Here is a 21,457-nt window from a genome sequence, read left to right on the forward strand (position 1 = left end):
TCTTCTTTCAGCTATATACTCGGAGCTCCTTGACCTTCAACAGAGTCTCTTTTACAGTCTTCTAGTCTAAAAGTATGAACTTTCCTTCTTACGCCTAGATGTATAGTTTTATCAATGACTATATTAATATTCTTTCAAAAAATTAAGTGAGATCACTTTGTTTACTCTGATCTCACCATTATTTACTGTACTATGAATGTTTGCATTATCCATAAATTAATCATAATTTAAAAAGTTTTCCTTGCAATCACTAATGAAAAGGCTTAATATTGTTAGGCCTGATTTGTGAGATTCTTGTAAGGTGATTTGTTTTGAAACAATCTTTTAGAGAGCTGTTAGTCAGTTTTTATTCCCTGAAAAACTGTTTTATTGCTATTGTACAGCTCCGTACATTTTTTTTTAAGCAAAGCATCGTGTCGTATTAAATCAAATATCTTTAAAAGACTGTTACAGCTGGTCTTTTAAACTCATCAGTCCTTTGGGGAATGTTGGCCAGAGTGTGAAGCTGACATTGGCTATAGGGATAGTTTAATTCCTTCTTTCCAACCTGCTGTGGACTCAGACTGAGAAATCAGTTGTTTCAATTACTTAGCAGAATAAATGGAGACTCAGCCTCTGTGATAACTATGCACTCCTTTTTTGGGGTGCTCTTTGGTCATGGATCTTGTCTGTTTAGATTGGGGATCTGACTGAAGCACTATTCCTTCTAGAATGGGCAGCTGGATTTTCTTCCCATAAAAAGCAATGGACAATGGTAGGAGAGAGTGTGCAATCTGACGACTCATGTGGCATAGAATCGGGATTATTTGGGACTTGTATGTGGGCAGAGAAGCATGGGAATTTGCCTGAAATTAACATCAGGCAAAAGAAGACATAAATACTTCTACTTAAATATGTGGCTAATTCAGAAGGAAGAGCAGGTTGGGGGAGTAAATGTAAAAATAAATAATGGAAATGTGTTATCAGATAAACAGCCTGAAGGCAAAACACCATTAAGGAAGAACTACTGACATTCTTATTCAAAATTCTTGAGAAGGTTATGCCAAGTTAAAATAAAAAGGTATTTTTAAAGTAGAAACAAAGTAAAAAAAGGCCTGTTTATGAAAGAAAGAGACCTTTTTCCAAAAGAGCCAAAAGGTATGGAAGAATGACTTGTTTAAAAAAAAAAAATGCAGCAAGATATTTTGGAACATATTTTAAGCCAGCTATACCAAAATATTACAGGTCAATTCAAATTAATACCTTACGTAGATGGAGTTTTAAATTAGCTGTTGCTTTGAAGACATTCTTACCTTTATACTAAGTAGTTTAGTAAATAAATGATCAAATATAAGCCTGTGAAGTTCTGAACATTTATCAGAATGTTTCAAATCAGTGCTGGGTAAACTATTAATAACCAAAGTCATAGGAGCAAGCTATTTTTAACCAAAGGGAATTCTTAACATTCGTTATCATCAGAAATTAGAGCATCTAATTCTTGGTGAAATTATGCAAATCATGTTGTCTACAAAGGTTGTTAGCAATGCCAGGTTTTCTCCCATGGCTCCAGAATGGAAAATCTACATCATCTTTTTCCATTAAGAAATTAAAGGCTTAGATAAATGTGGCCTCCACAGCATGTGCCCTGGTTCCTTTATAAACTTTCTCCATGTCCACAACAAGAGCTTAACTGGACAGTTTTTAGGGCATTTCAAGACTGAGCAGCTCAAGTGCAGTGCCCGTGATGATGAGATAGGCAGGAGGGTGTCTGGCAGCAGGGGTTTGGGGTGATCTGAATCAGTCTCTATAGGAGAGACAATCTTGTGGAGGATGCTGCAAGCCTACCAGGCTGACCAGCTCATGTGTGATGACATCCCAGGGAAACTGCCATCATTTACCTCCTGGGAATCAGTCCCAAAGCTACTCCCCTTTTACCTCTAAGCAGTACCTGTCACATGCATCTCATCTAGGTTTAGTATACAACCCAAAGAATAGGGAAGACTGGTGACTCCAAGCACACACAAGTACTTGTCTGCCTGTATCTGTTTCATTGCCTACACATCAGAAAGCACAATGCCCCACGGGGAGTGTTTGCAAGGCTGCAATCCCAAACCCTACTGATTTACCTTTGACAACATGTCTCAGAAAGGAGCAGTTCCACAGTGGACATAATGTATTTTACATTAATAATAACAGCACAAGTATCATTAGTCTTTTCTACTTATGGTATTTGTCATGATCCTCAAACCATATTTTTTCCACAAATAAATAAAACCCAGTATTAGATAATTTCAGGCTTTTATGCCAGAAGTTCATGAAAAGCTTTATCTCTTTTACCACTTGTTTATTTTTTTCTCTGAGTACTTTTTTTTGTTTTCTGCTTTTGATATTTTGAGAGGTAAAGTGTTAATATAAAACACTAACATTGCTGTCACCTAAGTTTCAATGTCATCTATTAAGTAGAAATGCATTACTGAATAAAGAGAATTTATGTGAAGCATTGTAGGCCTAAAGTGATCATGTAACACCCCATTGTAGCAGCCGTAAATAAAAATTACAGAAAGTATAAAGAAAAGCAGAGCTGTGCAAAGGTCTGCTAGATCAGATATTTTTGGAAATACTGAATACAACTGGAAAATATTTTAATGGTGCATCTATCATCTGTGAAAGTAACAGATGACAATGGAAAGCAAGATAATCAAAAGGTAGATTTATTTCTGACAGTAGGAAGTTCTGCTGCACTTTTACTGAAGTTAATAGTTTCCAGTTAATCCAGACACAGTAATTTAACTGTAAAACTGCATTAGAGGGCTTTGAGTGCTGTACTTGACACAGAAACGTAAGATATTTTTAACTTTGAGCTATAAAAGGAAAGTGCAAATATAGAAAGTCTGTAACTGAACTAAGTCTGAACTGCATCAGCCTCACAGCTCAGAGAGGCTGTGAGTCCTGGGATGTGGCTGGCAAAAGTGGTACCAACTGCTGGAAGACTCAGGACAAGCCTTAGACAAGGCAGTTAAATCTGCCATATCATGCAGTCATTCCATGTAGCTCAACATTTTCAGGGGTTTACAGTGCACTGACGTTATAGGTGGATTTGATTTAATTTTTTTGGTTACATACAACCCAACTGGAATTATATAAGCACAAAGGAATACTTTAGTTGGTGAGAGAAATTTAGATGGTACACATGGGGGTTAATATATTCATAGATTTAGTTGCCTTTAAAAGACCAATGAAGACAGCATTGCAGATATATTTGTCAACAGAAATGCTCCTAAGCAGCACAGATCAAGTACTTTAGTTTTATATTTGGTAAGCGTCACAAGGGCATAGGAAAATTTTCCAGTATACATTAGCATAAAGTCTCCTCAAACTATGCAGATAAGGGAATTATTTGATCATTCTATGACTGAATTCCTTTAACTTGCTAAGATGTATTTTTGTAACACATCCATTTTATGAGAGGATTTTAAAATACTACATGAAACTGATTACTTTAAGAGTTATTCTTATTTTACAGCTGGGGAAAATAAGGCAGTGCAAAGATGAGCCTTTACCCAAAGCTACACAATAAACCAGTGGGGGTAACTGTAAGAAAAGCCAGTATTATGCTCTCCCTTGGTTTGTCCACCTCAGGAAAGCTTTCGCCTGTCTCAGGAGCTTCCATTATTGTCCATTTAATAGAAGAGCGTCATACATAGTGGTAAACCCTATAGATCTATGTCAAATTTTACCTACATTTTGCAACAATGCTTATCTGGGTATCTTAGCTGCGGTGCACAAACTACAAACAGCACTGGAGCATTTGTGGTGTTAACAGATGTTCAACTGAAAGTAAGGATTTAAAAGACATTTGTTAGCTAGTTCTTCCTGATGAATTAGAGCAGTGCACATACACCTTCATAAAATTCCATTATAGCTTAGAGGACACATGCTAATATTTATTATAGCTATTAGGCTTCATAGTTTTGAGAAATGCAAGAATCAAGCTATCGACCTGTGGTACAAAAATAACTGAGTTACTAGAACAGCTACCTGTTGTTTTTCGTCTGGTGATCGAAGTCCAATAAGAATGGAAAATACTTAATCCCTAGTTGTCATGATGTTCAGCTAATTATTGTGTTATTAAATAGTGACTCAGCCAGAAGGGTTCATTTGTTTCTTCCTTCTCAAAGAACTGGAGAGGTTATGCAATGAGAAAGTGAAAGCTGAAACTTTCTTCTCAATGCTCTGCTTTTTGGCACTAACATTTCCCAACACAGGGGAGAGATTTATTTCCTTCAAGGAAGGAAGGAACACTTAAGATGTGAATGAATACAAGAAAAGCAGGAAACCAACCGTGGCTGTCAATACACAATTTATAGAGCTGTAACACTGCTGTGGTAATATCAGACAGAGACACAATAACCTATAAAAATGATTCCTGCAGACCTGAGCTTGGAAATGAAGCAGTTAGCTATGTTAGTACCCAGCATTTGTTCTGAAGGCCTGGTGCTTGAAGAACAAAGCCTCTTTCCTTCCCAGGTTTCTTCCTGCGATGTTAGCTCCTACACTCCAAAATGGTTGTGAGCAAGGTACAAAAAAGCTATCAGTAGCTTGTGAGGTGAACAGTCTCACTTCTTTCTGCCCTTGCCTATTTCCAACATAAATATACAGATAAATAATAATTTGCCAACAGCTTCCCCCCCTGCTGCACAGGAATGTTTCATATTTTGTTGGAATAATTAACAGGGTGGGGTTTTTTATTATTATTTTCTACCACCTTATGCTTCTTTACTGCTATGTATTTGCAATTCCTGAGTCCAGCTCCTGGTTTTACAGCACTGGGACTGAAGGGCAGAGTGGCTGGGGAAGGTGGGGAGAGCAAGGGGAAGGTGGGGAAGTGGGATTACACACACCCTAACACTGGAAGGAGACCTCTGAGCTGCATAAACTCTGCTTCTATAGCTATCAGTGAAGTAAAAAGCCATTTACGTTTAACTGGGGACAGACCGGCTCAACAAAAGAGCCAAACTAATTTTGTTTTAATTATTTATTGTGTTCCAATTCTCATTACTGTTTCAGCTTTAATTGTATCTTTAATTAACTGCATTGATTGTAACGGACTGTACGCTTCCCTCATGCAACTTTGCTGACTGGTTTAGCATCCACTTTGGTTTACTCCACCAAAAAAAGAAGCAAGAAAAACTCTCAGAATACTGAAAAGTGGAGAAGATGGGCATATCCAAGGCAAATGAAGGGGTTCTTCTGCATTTTACTGTTTAACATGGGCACCCACGAAGAAAATTTTAGCATTTTTTTGCTACCAATTTGTTACTCCATGTAAATTCATTATGGTGATTGAGTAACTGTGACCTTGTCTGCTTTGCAGTGTGGGGATTCTGTTTCCTCTTTGCGATAATCTCTCCTGTGCTGGGCAATATTGTATCTTCCACTGCTTTTCAGGGGTCGGCTCTGCTGGAGCGGCAGGAGGCGAGTGCTTCCATCTGCCCTGTGTTTGTGAGCCCCATCATGGGGCCCAGTGGCTGAGGGGCTCCCCTGGGTTCTGTCAGGGCCTGGCAGCCAGGGCCTGTCCCACTGCCCCAGCCAGGAGCAGGGCAGCCGGGGGGCAATGGGGGAAGCCCCGGCCCTGGGGATATGGCTGGGCTGGGATGTGGGCCTGCTGTGAGTAAAGCTTTATGGGCCCACGGCCAGGCAGGGCAGGGCTGTGGGAAGCTGAGGCCGGCCCTGATGCAGCATCACTGGGACAGGAACTGATGGCCCTGGGGAGGGGCTGAAATGGCGTCCTGGTCTGTGGGCAGGGTAGGTTACACCTCATGGAGTCAGCGCCATTAGGGCCTATTGATGCCCTCCAGCCCTTGACTGTTCACCAGCGGCTGTTGCCGCTTTGTTTCCTCCGTCTGGCTTACAGGCAGCCCTGGTTTTCTTGTTGCAAGACTATGATTCAGCTCTAAGTCTCCAGAAATAGGACGTGTCTGGTACTTTCTGTGAGCTCGCAGCACAGCGCAGCAGAGCAAGCCGTGCAAGGGTCTGGCTGGCTGCTGGAGAAATAAGTGGTTGTGAACCAGTTTTTGAAACCTCAATAGCTGCTCATTTTAACCGTGTTCACACAGCAGGTTTATGTTACTATAGTTGTCTAGGAAATAGCTGTTCTTTGGGGGAAACACCACTTTCTTTTCAAGAGAACAAATGTTGCTGTATGTACGAACAGGCCCAGTATTTATTCCTCATTTTCTTTTGTTTAAAATGCTGCTGCTATCCAAGCAGAGAGCAGGAGGCAGACACTACTATATGACTGATCATTCTTGCCCAACTAACATCAAATATTAATGCAAACAGCTCATAAACTCAATAGATACAGATGTGCCTTTGAATAATTTTAGTTTATCTTTACAGGTATTAAATTTACTGTCAGAAATTGAGAGCTGGTGGCCAACAGGGTTGTAATAGAAGACTTTGGAGACTACAGCCTATGAGATAACTGTTCAGCAATAAATAGGTACTTCAATGCTGTTCTATCCAGCTTACTTGACTTTTTTCAACATTAAGCTCCCAACATGTTCTGGATTATCCCTTTGGTAGTGACAAAGGAAGTATATTTAGTTGTAGATACAATTCTGATTTCAGGGATGTGGGAAAGAATGAGATGTTTAACCAACTTCTGTCCAGTCTAGATACTAAACAATTTTTTTACAATTTAGAAAAGAAAGACTTGAAGACTTTTCCACACAGGCTGATATTTAGAAAGGGGGAAGCTTCCTTTAAATTTGATAAGTGTCTGCTTGTTGTTGGAGAGTCAGCATTTTAGTAATTTCAAAAGGATCCTCTCAAGAGTATTACACAGGGGTATAAATGCGCTCCTGTACTTTCCAATCAGACAAATGAGCAGAATTGCATGTTTTATTTACTGTCTGTAGATAGACAGCAATGGTATCTCAAAGCAAATGCATCTGCCTGCTAATAGCAAATAGTATTTGTCCCCCTGAGACCCCACTCACAACTTAATATTATGAACTATCCTCTCAAAAAGATTTTCCAGTCAGTGTTGCATCTACCTTTTAATACTTTTCCCCGTATTTTCCTGGCTTTCTTATGAGAATATCATGAGAGACTGTTTTAAAGCCAAGATTTATGGCATCTGCTGCTTCTTTCTTATCCACAAGATGTGTTTTCCTGTCATCTAAAACACCTGGCACTGAAGAATTTCATCTGAGAAGGTCAAATTTAAGCCCCTTTGCAAAGAGGAAGTCATTGAAAAAAATTCTGAGCTAGTCTGTGAAAGTGCCGTTTTTTAGAGCTTTATGAAAAAATATGTATTTTATAAATATAAAACAGCTTCCAAAATGGGGTTTTGCTTGTCCTTATCAGACCTGAGTTCAAAGTAAGCAGTTCCTGATATTCTGAGACATGATTCATGGTGTTGGGGCAGGTACCTGAGGCCGACATTTAGTATAAAACACTCCATCCTGTAACTCATAAAAGTTTCTGCTCTTGAAATTTGTCGGTCTCAAAGTTTTAATGCTATAGTTTTTGATGTGAGACTAAAAGATATGAAGCACCAAGACCTACGGAGAAACCAGAGTATTCCAAGGGCAGCTTTTGCAGGGTAATGTAATACTGACTCCTCCTTTTCTGTTCCCGAAATGCATGCTGTGATAGTTTCATAGTAAGAAGTGAACTTTCATTTCACTCAGGTTAGATGTTAGAGCACGGTGGGGACAGAAGCAAGATTATGTCAGTGTTTCTATTCATTGCATGCAGTACATCAGTGGGCAGAATTTTAATAGAGCCAAAAACCTTAGAATGAGTGGGGCAAAAATATCAGTCACTAACAAATGAAAAATACATCAGAGCAACCTCTGGCTTTGGGCAGTGCCTTGCACTTGAATCTTGTCAGAATTCAGAGATTTTCACTATGTTGACCAGACAAAATGGTGTTAATTATTGTGTATGTCTGTGGGAGAGATACACTGCATACTGAGGTCTTCTGCTTCTGTGATATACCAAGGCTTTGCTGTGTACTGTGGCAGGGCAAAAAAAAATATTTCATAAACATGACAAACACACGCTGCTGGCTGAAGAAATGAAAAATAGGTTGAAACATCTTTAAAATCTGCTGTCATAAATTACACAGAAAGGCTTTTAGACCAAACCTGGGCCAGAGAAGAAAGATCTATTGGTCTTTTCTATCTCTTGCTCTTTTGCTCTCCCTTGTCTGCCTCGGCAGTTTTCAGGCATCTCTGCTGATGGTAATTGCTATAAGCCTGTTTTAGCTTCCATTACTTTGAAAGTACCATTTCTTTCTAAAGGCACCTAAAGATAGAGAGTGCAATTGAGAAGTGATTTTCAAACTCAAAGGAAGGGGAAAAGTCATGTTAACAAAAATCACTGCAAAAGAAACACTAAACATTTTTTATTACCAATGTTGCTTTCCTGTGGCCAGGGCCAAGAGATATCAAAATCAAAGTGAACTTCATGCACTCAGCATTTTTCTCTGGCTGAGTAGCTGCCCCTCTGAAGGCAAATAGTAGATTTGGCTGGAAAATGGTTTTCTGTTCTGGATGTAGCCCTGAGTCCTGTGCAGAAATTCACCATTATAATAATGTCTGCTCCTTTATCCAAACATATCCCTCCCAACTCACTTGCTGCTCCCCTTCTTCTCTAAAAATGGGGATGGGGGAGGCAAGGATGGTGGTCAAACCAAATATAAACCCTAACTTCAAATATTGCAGGCTTTATGCTGAGATACTTTATTTCATTGAAGACATGTTCTTTTTATTGTCGAACAGCTCAGACTGTCTTTATTTTATCCTGTCTTGAATAAATAGCTGACTCTTTTGAGTACTGGCTTATAGATGTCTATGCTCCTGAAAGAAGATTTTGATCTAATTTGTATTTGATGAGCTGAGAAGCTGTAAATGACCATATGCGTCATCTTGGGAACGTTGTAGCTTTATGCACTGTGTTCGACTAGACGAAGGATCCATTAGTGACCCAACGGAGGTGTTTTAGAGCAGGCAAGGAGAACTCTCTAAACACCATCTGCTCATACTGTTGCTTGTAAAACGATGTCACATCTGCTGCTCTAAAAACATTATGCTGATCTCTCCTACAGTACGTGGCTGCTGCACTCCTCTTAGCAGTGGGAAAAGGAGTCAATGCCACATTATTGGGACAAGAGGTGTTAACTATAGATGAAATTGCACATGACCTTCTTGGCTTCCCATATCTTGTGACTGTACCATAAATGTCACAAACAAAGTGAAGGAGAGGATTCAGCATTCTATATTTAAGTGATGAAGCTGGGTAAATACTTGAACTGTTAGTCTTTGCTGAGCTCCATCTTGCCCCAGCTTGGGTGCTCCTGGTACAACTACGTGCTCCAAACCTAACATGGCTAAGTCCTCTCAGAGATTGAGGAGATATTTAGGACAGCTTGATGAGTAGAAAAAGAGGTTTGTCTTTGATTTCAGATGGAGTAAGGGTCAAAAAGCACTAGCATTTCTTTTATACATTAGACTTCATAGCTTAGAGTATTTAGCTGCCTAACACCTAAGAGGTGTTGCAAAGCTAATTTACCTACCCTGGAAGCTCCAAGTGTACGCATCTGCATACCTTTTCAGTACTACTCATTACTACTGCACCCAGAGTGACAATTTTGTAATAGTGTGTATAGAATTAGAAAAATAGTCAGTGTTGGTTCAGAAGGAGAGAGTTTATAATGATGCAGTAGGAATCCTTCGAAGTACCAATGAACTGCAGCCCCAATTAACTAAAGATGTGCTACTTGGCTTTCCACACCCAATTTCAATTGTTTTGAACTGTGATTTTTATACAGTATTACCAGACACAGAGACTGTTTTCAGGGATCTGCAGAAGAAGAAAAAATAACAGTGAAGTTGTTATGGTTAATATTGCTAGCAGCTCAGTGGCTAAGGTCACTTTGTGTGATAATGAGTTTAAAACTAGGAAGTCTGAAAATTGCAGTATTTGTCTAATGTCTCTGAATGGTGAAAAGAAGTGATTGATATTTTCTCTCAATCAGGTTTTTGGTAAAGGAACTAAGCCATATATTTTAATATCCATTTTGACAAAACATTTTCAGACTACTGCCAGCCTGATGGTCACCTCCAATTTGCAAGGCAGAGGGGAGCAAAATTCTAAGCAGTCATGCAGGATAACATGGCAAGAGAGAAGTCAGGGTACCAGGAAATGTGGCCATGTAGCATTTTCCATTGCCATAGGAGGTCTTAATGATATGATCTGTCATGTGCATGTCATGTGCTAAATAACTGAAGCATCTGATACAGTTCTCTTTCTTACCTTCCTCTAGGAACCTCGAGTTATCATAGCTGTGGGTCAGAGTTTCATTATTTCTGCTATTGGGAGTAGTTCTATGTTGTTCTGCCTGCCTGAAGGAGCAGGAACAGACCAGAAAAACAAGACACTGGAAATCTTTTCAGGCCTGTGTTCTGCTGCTTGCTTGATCACTGACCTGGTCAAATCACTTCATATCTCTGTGCTTCTGGTGCTACTTCTTACTATTTATCTTTGAGCATATTGCATGGATGAGTCAGTGAAATAATAGATGCTTTGCATTATAATGTATTTGAACCCAAATCTTACTTGTAAACATCACTGTACTGTAAATTGAAATGAAAGATTTGGCATTCATCCAAGAACAAAGCAATTGCCTGTTCTTACAGCATGGTAGCAGGCTGGAAGGGTTGTAAGAGGACTGAAAGCCTTGTAGAAAAGAGCTTTGGCCTAGAGCAACAAAAATCACCATCTTGTGTGCTGTTTCAGTGAGACTGTTAGAACTCGAGTGCCCTAGAAACTGAGTTTCTTTAGAAATGGAAGATTAGCTGCATTTTCTACTGTTACGGCATTCTACCACAGCCTTTGCAGGGCAGTCTTATTCGACCCCGGGTTCCTTGATGCCTGGGAAGTTAGGTGTGTGATGCTACAATTTTTAGAGATGCCTCTGCACCGTCAGAGCCATCCCTATGCTAAAGCATTCTTCTTACAAGAGAACCCGTAGTGAACAGCAGGAATCCTCATGCATAACAGATAGCAGAAAGAGCAGGAATTAGTATCACTTTCCTTGATTGTGTTGTCAGTCAGCTGCCTATAGGGTTCCTTAAGAATTAAATAGCCTACTTGGATTAGATATATACATCATCAGGGTATGAATCCTCTTGAACTCCTGTATAAATGTCTACATCTTTCATATTTCTTCTTTACAATAATTGTTGTAATACTAATTTATTGTGAGAGGAATGAAAAGGAGTGTTATTCTAGTGTGTGCTTCACTCATCTGCATTTTATAAGGATGCAAGCCTTTGTAGCAGGCATTTGTCCCCTTCCGTCTTGAGGGCTATAGATATTAAATACTTCAGGGCATATGTTGATTGAAATCAGAGGATGAATACTTCATTTTCGGATAGTTTTTCTAAGGCTACAGGAGGGAATTGAGTTTCTTATATGGAGCCAAAGTTTGGCCCTTTAGTCTAAATCACACAGGAAGCAGCATGACTGCTTCAGTGTCTCTCCAGGTGTTGCCAGGTGGCTGTAGCATCAACCTGAGCTGGGTGACGGAGACCAGTGCAATTCATTTGAGAGATGAAAGACAGATTAAGATGTCAGACAAGCAGGGATGCAGTTAGCTTGGGAGCCATAGTATGTCAAATACAGAAGAAACCCTGAAGGTGGTACCAAACTGATGTGAAGAGCACATCTAATGTGTTGCCACACAGACACATCACTCTGCAGCTTGATTATTCTCAGACACGGCTCCATATGCATCGTTAGTTCCTATGGAGCAAGGCCATGTTTCTGCCCTTACACCACCTGCCAGATGCCCGCATATATTATAGCATCTGGAGTCTTAACTTCCAAAATTTTTTGTAGGAGTGCCATTATCCCAACCCAAGCTTGATTTTTTAAGACATCCTCTGCACCATATTGGAACATTGTATTTCTAGCAACTCAATAGGGATATTGCAATTTAGTAAGTCATTTGTATTGATCAGGCTTGACCTTGTTTATTTTGTGTAATGAGATACAAGTGCATAATTCCTTAGGATATGTATGCATACAGTTGCAATGATAAGGTCAATAATTAAGTGCTTCTAAGACCTCTTGTACACAGAATGTACCACTGATAGTTTTTCATAATATACAAAGATACAGCTCTTGTAAGAAAGAAACAAGACTGCTTTCCTGTGATCGAGAAAAATCAATGTCTAATATTAGTGTTTTCTGGTGCCTTGTGCAGGCAAAAGTAGATATATAAGGATGAGATCTAGTTGGAAATTTGATCCTCATTCATGTATGACTAAACTTAACTGAGATGTAATATTCAGGTTGATTCAAGTCCTAAGATGCTGCACACTAACTCAGGTCTGAATTCAGTCTCATGTTTGATTATTTAAGAACTAGATTTTCACTCATAGTTTCTTCCTGGAACAATAGCAGTGGTATCCAAAGCTTTCCTGAAGGAATTTGTTACTTGGAACAAATATATTTAAGATAAAATGCGATCAGTCTGCTCACATGCCTGGATTTCTTTGAAAGATACCCTGCATCTGAGGAAAATACGTATTATTTGGATCCATCCACATTTTTCTCTGTGTTGATCTGTACTTTGACGGACTCTGACTTGGCATGTGTTCCTGGTTCTGAGAAACTTTCCATTATGTACAACTGTTTTCAGACTTTTCCTGCATTTTTCAGCCTACTGAACTGGTCATTTCATTTCAGCTTGGAAGTATGATCTAGTCTCAAGTTGTGCACATTCCTCTACATTGGTGTGGATTCAGAGGCTTGCTTTCATCTAGTTAAATCATTTTGATTTCCTGCTTAATTATCCAGTGACTCCAAATTTAGGTCAATATGCGGAAATGAGAAGTATTTCCATCCTGATGGCCAGGTTACTAAAATATTTAGACAATAGAAATGTCATGTCCTTATTTGATAATTGCTTCCTACCTATCAGATTTCCCTTTAACTTCAGTCACTAAATAGATCATCCTTTTTGATCCTACTAGCTGTCTGGAAATTCTTCTGCATCGATCTACAGTGAAGGTGGTTTCTTTGTGAAATTTCATTTCAGTGGCAGCTGTTTTCAAACCGATAAATACTTGCTGCAGAAATGTCCCTGAACATTTTGACCAGTTCTCAGAAATCTGAAAGTTGAAAATCCCTTTAGTGGGTCTGAATCGACTATAGACACATCAAATATAGCACAGACACCGTTGTGGACACCTCAGGGGTTTTCTTAAGAAAACATAACAGACAGGAGGCAATGTCATAGGTTTCCTCTTCTAAGTCACATTTTTTTATTAGGTGCAGCTTTCTTAACCTCAAAATTTCAAGCATGTTCCTTCATGCTCTTCAGAATGTGTGTTGTTATACCTCTGCTATCCTGGTTTTATATTTAAGTCAACGTAACTGGATCCATTTCTTTCTCTCAAAGATTATCTTCTACATATGAATAATAACTTGGCAAGTAAAACATGAAACAATTTAAGCAATGTTCTTTATGTGTATTCAGACAAACATTACATAACCAAATACTTTTTAAATAACTTTACAGTAATGGCACCCAAGACTGTCTGTGCAGTTATCCTTTTGCTTCTCACTAGACAGGCTTCAGGTGAGGACTTGCATTAAATAAATTGCATTGAAGTCAAAGTTTTTGCATGTAGGAGACATGAATCTGTAGATGTGGCTGAACGTGTTTTGCTTTTCCTTTTTGCCCTGCCACTCCTTTCTTTCTTCATGTTGAGCTCTGCAATCTGAAGCATTGTTTGTTGAGGCAAAATGGTTAGTATCTACTGTGTTTAATTTAAATGACTAGATTTAGAGCAGGCTGATGCTTAAATTGGAGTAGACTGATGGCTACATTAACTGAGTGGAATTACAGAACACTTGGGAGTGTTTAGTCAGTTAGTACTCGATTGGTTGGATGTTCCAATATGTACAGTTGAGCAAGTCCACTGGAAAAGATGGTCTGACAGATGGCTAATTGAAATGTGAAAAAAACATATCCTGCCATGGGCTCAGGCTGGAGCTTCCTGACCCCATTGCAGGACAGCTCCTATTGTGGGGCTGTGACATGACACAGTGAGGAAATGCTCTCTGTGTTTCATTATCTTTCACCTCTTTTCTTCTCCCTCCAGCCATCTTTGATAGGTGATAATTAAAACATCTAAAACATCTAAGGACATCCTATAAAATCCTAAGCATGGGTTGCTGAAGAGTTCGTGAAATTCTTAAGACCAGGATGTTCTTCCACTTGCTACAGTCCTCTGTGAAAACAGACAACCTTTTATTTCTTTGTTTTTAAATCTGAATAGACTTTTTAAAGAATAATGAAGCTGTAGCAGCTCCCATTCTAGCACCATCTGTGTGCATGTGTATAATCTTAAGCAACAGTTCCTGGACCTTTATTGTTTTAGCAGGATTACAACTACTGCTCTGGAAACGTAACAGTGTAATGTATCAGTTCAAGGTTTGGCAGCTCAGAGTTTCCAACAACACCATGCAATTACAATTTCCATTTGCTCTCCTCACATAGGCATAAATACCTCTTCCATCAACCAAACAAAGAATCTCATAAGAAAAAATTAAAAACATAAATATTTTTGATCAGACCATAGAAGAAAACTTCAGCCTTCTTTTGTTTCTTTTTCAGTTCTTAAGGGTTGGGTTTTTTTTCAGAAAAATCAGGAAAGAAATTATCGATCTAGATGTATTAACTCCAGACACACACACCTTAGCAATGTTTTCAGAATGTCAGAGCTCTTGCTAGTACTTAAACACAATAATTGAGCGTTCCTGTTTAATGTAGAGGTACCCGAGCAAGTTCTAAGCTAGTAAGTTTGACTACTTGAGTAGTCTGTCACAGTACCTTCTTCTCCCTTTTCTGGGGGTGCTTTGACTGCTCATATCGAGCTGACCTGGTTACATATATGCTTCATTGCAGTGCAGGAATACCTTTCTTGTTTGATCTTGCAAAGTCTTCCTTTAAGACACCAAACTAAAAGGACCAGGGAGTTGTAGCCTGTCTTTCCTTCCTCCCATACCTTCTAGAGCTGGTTGCTCCAGCTACTAAAAATAAACCCTCCATGCATTTTCCACCCTGAAGAAAACTTTGTGTACATGGTAAGAGCCCACCCAGGAAGACAAAAACACTTCTCAAATAGTCATGTTAATGCACAAGTACTTGTCACATACCACATAAAGAAGTGATTTGAGAGAGAGCTCACCATGCTTGTGCTTCTGGGCAGAGATGCAGATTTTGTGGCTGGCATTTCTTTGGTTTGAGAAATCATAATTTCTACAGGCAAGCCAGATCTTGTTCTGCATGAGGCACCATTATCAAGTGATCTGAGAGAGGGACTTGTATCCAGAGACAAGGATTTCTCTAATTTGCGTGTTCGTGCTCCAGCCACAATGTCGTCACTTTTCAGGCTCTCTACGTCTACTTCTTCGTGGGTTTTCCCATCTAGAGTGTTCTCTTTCCAGCTTTCAGGAGACTTTCTCTTAATATGCAAATCATCTAGGCTTCTTACACTGGACGTAAAGGCATTTTTCAGTTTAGCAGCTCGGTATGCCCTCAGGCTCATGGGATCAAGCACTCTGAATGTAACTTCATTAATAAATTGAGAGAATTTGAGTTTAGCTTCTATTTTTTCTTCCACAACAGACAACGAACTTGATGATCCTTGACTCACCAAGCTCAAATCAGATGCAGAGGAACTGCTCTTCTTGTGAGTCGTCTTCTGCCTCTGGAGCTTTTGGCTTGCGTTTCCCACTTCTGCTGGATGTAGAGAGGAGTGTTCCAGTCCGTGGGTTTTTTCACCCCCTTTCTGACAGTGCTTTGATCGATGTGGTCGATAGCCTTCATCCTTATTTTTGCTTTTAACAAAGCTTTTAGCTTCTGACCTTGCACTACCCTGTAACTCAAAGCTGTCCTCGCTGGAGCTGCAACGTTTTGAGTAACTGTTCATTGTCAAATCTCCAGAGAGATTCCTCTCCGCATCAGCTCCTGCTCCTGGCGCACATGCGGCAGTGGATGCTCTGCATGCTCTTTCTTCAGTCGCCCTGCCAACCCCCTCTTGCTTGGCTGGTCTTCCAGGCACAGCACCCTCTGGCTTAACAGGGGAAATGGAGCCCTTTGTCAGTGACTCCATTTATTTTTGTGTCTGTATGTCAGCTGGCATCAGTGAAAGTGGCATTCCCATAAATCCTTTGCTATCTTGTAAGACAACAGGCATGACTTTGAAAGGCGTAACAGTGCAGCCACCACATTTTATCCCATATACATCCCAATTTATGTATATGTTTCATAATTAGATCAATAGCACATTCTCATCATTTTAATTAGCCATACTAATGAACAGAATCTATAGGACATGCAAATTTTCCAGGGTATTGAGTGCTTAGTGGATGAGCCTGGGTTTTCATTGATCCAAAGCAGCATATGATATATTCCTGTCTGTTGAACCAGAAACCGAACTACCATGATGTAGATCAATTCTCACTAAGTAAAGTCTGGGGTGGTTCTGTTTCAGGGCTTTTTAAAATCCAATAGTAGAGAAGGTCAAGCTGTATTGTCCTAATGCTACTAGTGTTTGCTATTCTGTTAGAAAGCTTAGTGACAGATCTTCCAGACTCAGAAAGGCAAAAAAAGAATGTGATTCTCACTTTCTACCTGTTTTTTCTTGCCATAATTGTCATTCTAAGATAATTTTTAAAGGTTTGAATCCAAAGCAAGGTGCCATATTTCAGTACTCTGCATGTGAATCTCTTCTTATTCTTTACTGTCTTTATAGACAGGCAAGTCTGAACTGTGAAGTGCAGAATTTCTGTTTTCTTTGTATATGCGGGAACCTAAAGACTAGTTTAAGTGAGGTTAAGGGTTAGAGTCTGAATTTATGATCAGTGTGAAGGTTTGGAGTGTCCCGATGATGTGCTGCCACAGGAACTGACCAACTAATGAATTGACTGATAAACTCAAAAAGGGTTTTTTGCATCTCCTTACTTTAGTATAAGGGTGAAAGCAAGTCATTTAACCCTTTTTGTATGATGTGAATCAGACTGTGCTTACACCACTGTCATTGACATGCGTTTCTGACTGATGAAATGCATCACATAAAGAAAGAAAAGAGAAGTGAATCACAAGCAGAAGCTTGTGAGTGACCTCCCTTTAAACACTGAGGCAGGGTGACCTGAGGAGGATCTCTGGAGGACACTGAGGAGTAGGAGAAGAAGGCAAGGAAGGGGAAAAAGGTCAGTGAAGAGCACGTTTAAAAGGATCATATGTAGCTGACAGATCAGTGGCAGCTTGGCTTGAAATCTAGTTCCATGAGCTTTTGAAGCAGATGTATTTAGGCCCCTCATTACAAGTCACTTTGCCTGTTGCACAGAATTTATTGACTCCACATTGGTAATTCCAGGACTCATTTAAATCATAGTTCATAAAAGCTGCTGAAGTGTTACAAATCTCTCAAATTAACATAGTAAGTGCATTAATTTTGCAAATAACAGGGGAAAGAAGATCCTTTTAACACATCAGAAATCAATTGCTTTTACTGGAATTACTTTCTGAAATGCTTTCATATTTTCTATGGGACTGTGCCATTCCATTGCATGTTACAAACATTATCCTGATCACAGAGATAATGTGTCTTAAAATGCATAAATCCTGTTCACACTGTCGTGTTTTAGACGAATTTATTCCTCTCTCACATGAATGTGAATGGTGACAGTTTAAAGGTCTGGCAAATGCTTTCAATTGTCAACACAAAGATTTTTGTGACCTTTTCAATGCAGTCAGAGAACAATAAAGACTACTCTTTTCTTGCAAAGGCAGAATGTAGGGCTTTTTGAGTATGTCATAATGCAGACTTCTGTAAACTTATGGTTACTCATTGAAGCAAACAGGATTCCCCAAAGAGGTAGGGTCTGTGCTAATGCATCTCAGGTCTTTTGCCTTCCAGAATCCATTAGAGCTTGGCAAAGTGCGAGTTCTGCAATTTTAATGGACTTTATTAATACGTCTGTTTCAGAAACAGAGCAAGCCTCATTGCTGAGCCAGATCTGTAACGGCTTGTACATATTTGGAGAAGGGCTTTTTTATTCATGGGGCGTTGGGCTCATTTGTGCCTGAACAAAGTTGTGTTAACTACAAGCACAAATTCAGCTATTCATTGCATGGTGCAAATTTTAAGATGTGAATCTGACAGAAGTTTGTGGTACAGCCAACAAAAATGGCTCATATAGTTCTCTTTTATTGTCAGGAATGAGCCCATTTGTTCTGAAATATGTCATCTATATAGCAGACGAATATAATTTTTTAAAAAAATAGGAAAAATATCAGGTCATAGGTTATAGGTAACCTAGGTAAGGTGTATAACAATTATAGGGGGTTTTATACTGCTTATACTGCTGCTTCTCTTTCTTCAGATGATTTCTGTCTAATGACTTTAGACATATGACATAGACATATCAAATTATTAAGAAAAAACAATTAAGCCACAGCTGAAAAATGACAAATAAATCTTCTTACCTGAATCACATCAATCTCACTACATCTTGATTGAAATAGATGTTACCAAACTTTATAGTAACAAGCAGTATTCAGTGGTTTGTCTTAAATAAATTCACCAAAATATTCTTTAGAGACTACCTGAACCACAGAAATTATTTCCACTAGTCACATGTACAAATAGAGAAGCCGAATATTAAACCAAAATATATTTAAGACTCTGGATGTTTAAGAATTTGAACTCTTTTATAATGACTTGATGTTCATGATTTATTTTCCGTATGTTAAGTGACTTACTTTCTAAAGTGTTAAAATTATTTTGCCTTATATATTTAAATCTCTTTGAAGACATTGCTGATAAAGAGAATTTATCATTCCAGTGCAAGCATGTCTGTGAATAGCAATGCATTGCTGCAGTAGTCTGGGCTATACTCTTGTAACAAATACCTTCAGAGAGCTCAAGTTCTTCTGTTATTTCTTGCTAAAACATGATTCTACATGATAGATGTTTGTCTGCTTTCTAAGTTCTTCTAAAATTGTCATATAAACATTAAAATAATCTTAAGAGAAAAACTTATGCATTAATTTTGCTCTATTTTAGAAATGGTAGGAAAAATTCTTGGAATAATACAGTACACCTGTGCAAATCAGGTGAAAACCGTCTGACCTAAGTGACAGACTTTACTGTAAAGAGGATGTCCTTTGTTATCAGTTCTGCCATTACCTTGTTAGATGACTTTTGGTGAACACCTGCACTTTCTTCTATAGCCACCATTAACTGTCCTTAAAAATTAGGAAAGGACTGTCTTCTTCTACGCATTGGTACACGATCTTGCATAATGACACGCTGATCAAGGTGACATCTCCAGGTACTATAAAAACTCACATAGTGATAATTCGTAAGTGAACCATTTCTAGGGACTCAGGTGGATCCAGTTTGTAATTTTGTGTCGTGCAATGGTTAAGCTGTTCTATTCTATTTCAGTATTGGTATAAGAATACAGACAAAGCAATACTGATCCTTTCCTGCTAAATTGATTGCTGAATCTGAAACGCTTCTAACAGAGTGATAGCTAAGATCGTATCTTATATGGGACTTTCATAATTATTCAGTATTTCATTTGACAAGACTGAAGCATTCAGGGACTTGTCTAGTAAACTTGTTGCTTAGGAAAACACATGAAGATTTTTCTAAAGGTTAATTTAGGCTTATTTATATTCTGAGTGTCATTTTATGCAGGCATCATTAGAAACCTGCATATTTTGTATATAACGGAGCATAACAGTTACATCCAAACATGATGATGCAATGTAATGACTTTACAGACCGCTGTCTGAAGATTTAATATTAAAAGCAGAGTTTTGTAGGAATTTAAAAAAAATACAACCAATTTCCCCCTCCCTTTTAAATAATTTCTCTGGTTTTTAAACTTCAGGAGATTTAAATTTTTGCTAATAGTATCAAAAGCAAATGCAAGATATCTATATAGCAAAAAAGCCGCAGTAGGTTGTTATGACAACTGGAAGTTTCTTTGTGTAGAGCTCTGGAAGATATGATCATTTTTGGGTCAAAGCAGACAACATTCAATAGTTCTAGTACAAAAGAAACATGCAAAGTTCTTGTATATCTAAAATTAGGCCTTTTGATATGTTAACTATAATAGATTCAGCAGATTATCTGCATTAAAAAAATAAACAAGTCTAGAGGTATTCCAAATTTTGAGATTCATAAGAAATCTTTAGGTTATTAACAAAAAAAGTGCAAATCTGATTTTAAACAACATTGGGGTCTATTTTAATTCCAGTTGAGAGTGGTTCCAGAGCCTTTTGTATTCAGTGGGTTGACTCCAGGATTTTGGAGCAATAATTATACTGTTCTTTGTGCTGTTCTTGTTTCAACAAAGGGTTAGTTTTTCCATTACAATGGAGCGTATTTCCTATAAGTAATTTTGTTCCTGGTTCTCAGTCAGCTTTTCAACTGTCAGAAATACTGCCTAAGCACCAGAGCCAAATCCGTCAGAGTTAGTAGGAATTGCAGTTAATGTTCTCAGCTTGCCCCACAGATGTGTAACTCCTTCAGCATACAGTCAAATCTCAGATATATCTCAACTCTCCTAGTGCCCATTCTTCTTCAGATATAGTCTTTCCTCTGGCATTAAATGCAAATTTTATATCTTTTATCCACTACTCTTTTCCTTAGTGCAGTTCATTTTGGAATGCTTCATGGTACCTTTCTGTTTTACAATTAAGTTTATCCGTTTAAATAATACAGATGTTCCTTTATGGATTTCTTTTAGCAGATGGTTTCTTTTTGATTTTTTTTTGTTGTAATGGTTTCCAAATACTAAGTTGCTTTTAATACGAGGTTGTCTAGCCCAGTTTCTTTGTCAAGACACTGTTGGCTTAAAGTCTCCTGAGCATTGCTTTATTTAGCTGTTCTCCAGAATGTGTGCAAATTCACATTTGCAAATTAATGGGAATAATGTCTTTTTCTAGGATGCTAGGTGCCACACAACGAAAATTCTATTTCACTAAATATTACCTTCACCATCTTTTTTTTTTTCTTTTTAGAACAAATCATTTCCAGTGTACAGGAGACATAGCCAGCATTGCCTGTAGTCATTTTACCTCACTAGGTTCTGCTTGAAAGGCTTGCAGTCCTAAGGAAAATTCCAGCAGACGTTTGCTTTAACTCTGTAAGATCCAGCTGTCTTCAGGACCAGTAGAATGAAAGTTCAGTTCCTTTATTTTAATGAGTGACTGTTAATGGGAATGAGTTAAAAATCTTCCCTTTCTCTATCAATTGTTGGTAGCTATGTATCATGTAATAACAACAGAAAATTGTACCAGTGTTGCCACCATAAAATCTGTATGGATTCTTAACAAATGATAGGTTTTATTGGCGTGAAAAGGCACCAT

The 21,457-nt window shown here is 38.5% G+C and overlaps 1 protein-coding gene across 3 annotated transcripts in view; it reads right to left on the reverse strand.

The window, feature by feature from the left end:
* BEGAIN (brain enriched guanylate kinase associated) overlaps positions 1-18,494 on the reverse strand; it is a 166,583-nt gene extending 148,089 nt beyond the window's left edge. Inside the window, exon 1 of one of the 3 annotated variants that reach the window (XM_014957705.1) lies at positions 15,255-18,494. In XM_014957705.1, coding sequence (XP_014813191.1) covers positions 15,255-16,181 — 927 coding nt within the window. In that variant the 5' untranslated portion in view covers positions 16,182-18,494. The remainder of the gene's footprint in view (positions 1-15,254) is intronic. The other 2 variants (XM_014957707.1, XM_014957706.1) reach the window with 2 other exon arrangements.
* Between the last annotated feature and the right edge of the window lie 2,963 nt (positions 18,495-21,457).

This window comes from Calidris pugnax, unplaced genomic scaffold (assembly GCF_001431845.1).
Source record: "Calidris pugnax isolate Ruff unplaced genomic scaffold, ASM143184v1 scaffold211, whole genome shotgun sequence".
NCBI classification, from domain to species: Eukaryota; Metazoa; Chordata; class Aves; order Charadriiformes; family Scolopacidae; genus Calidris; species Calidris pugnax.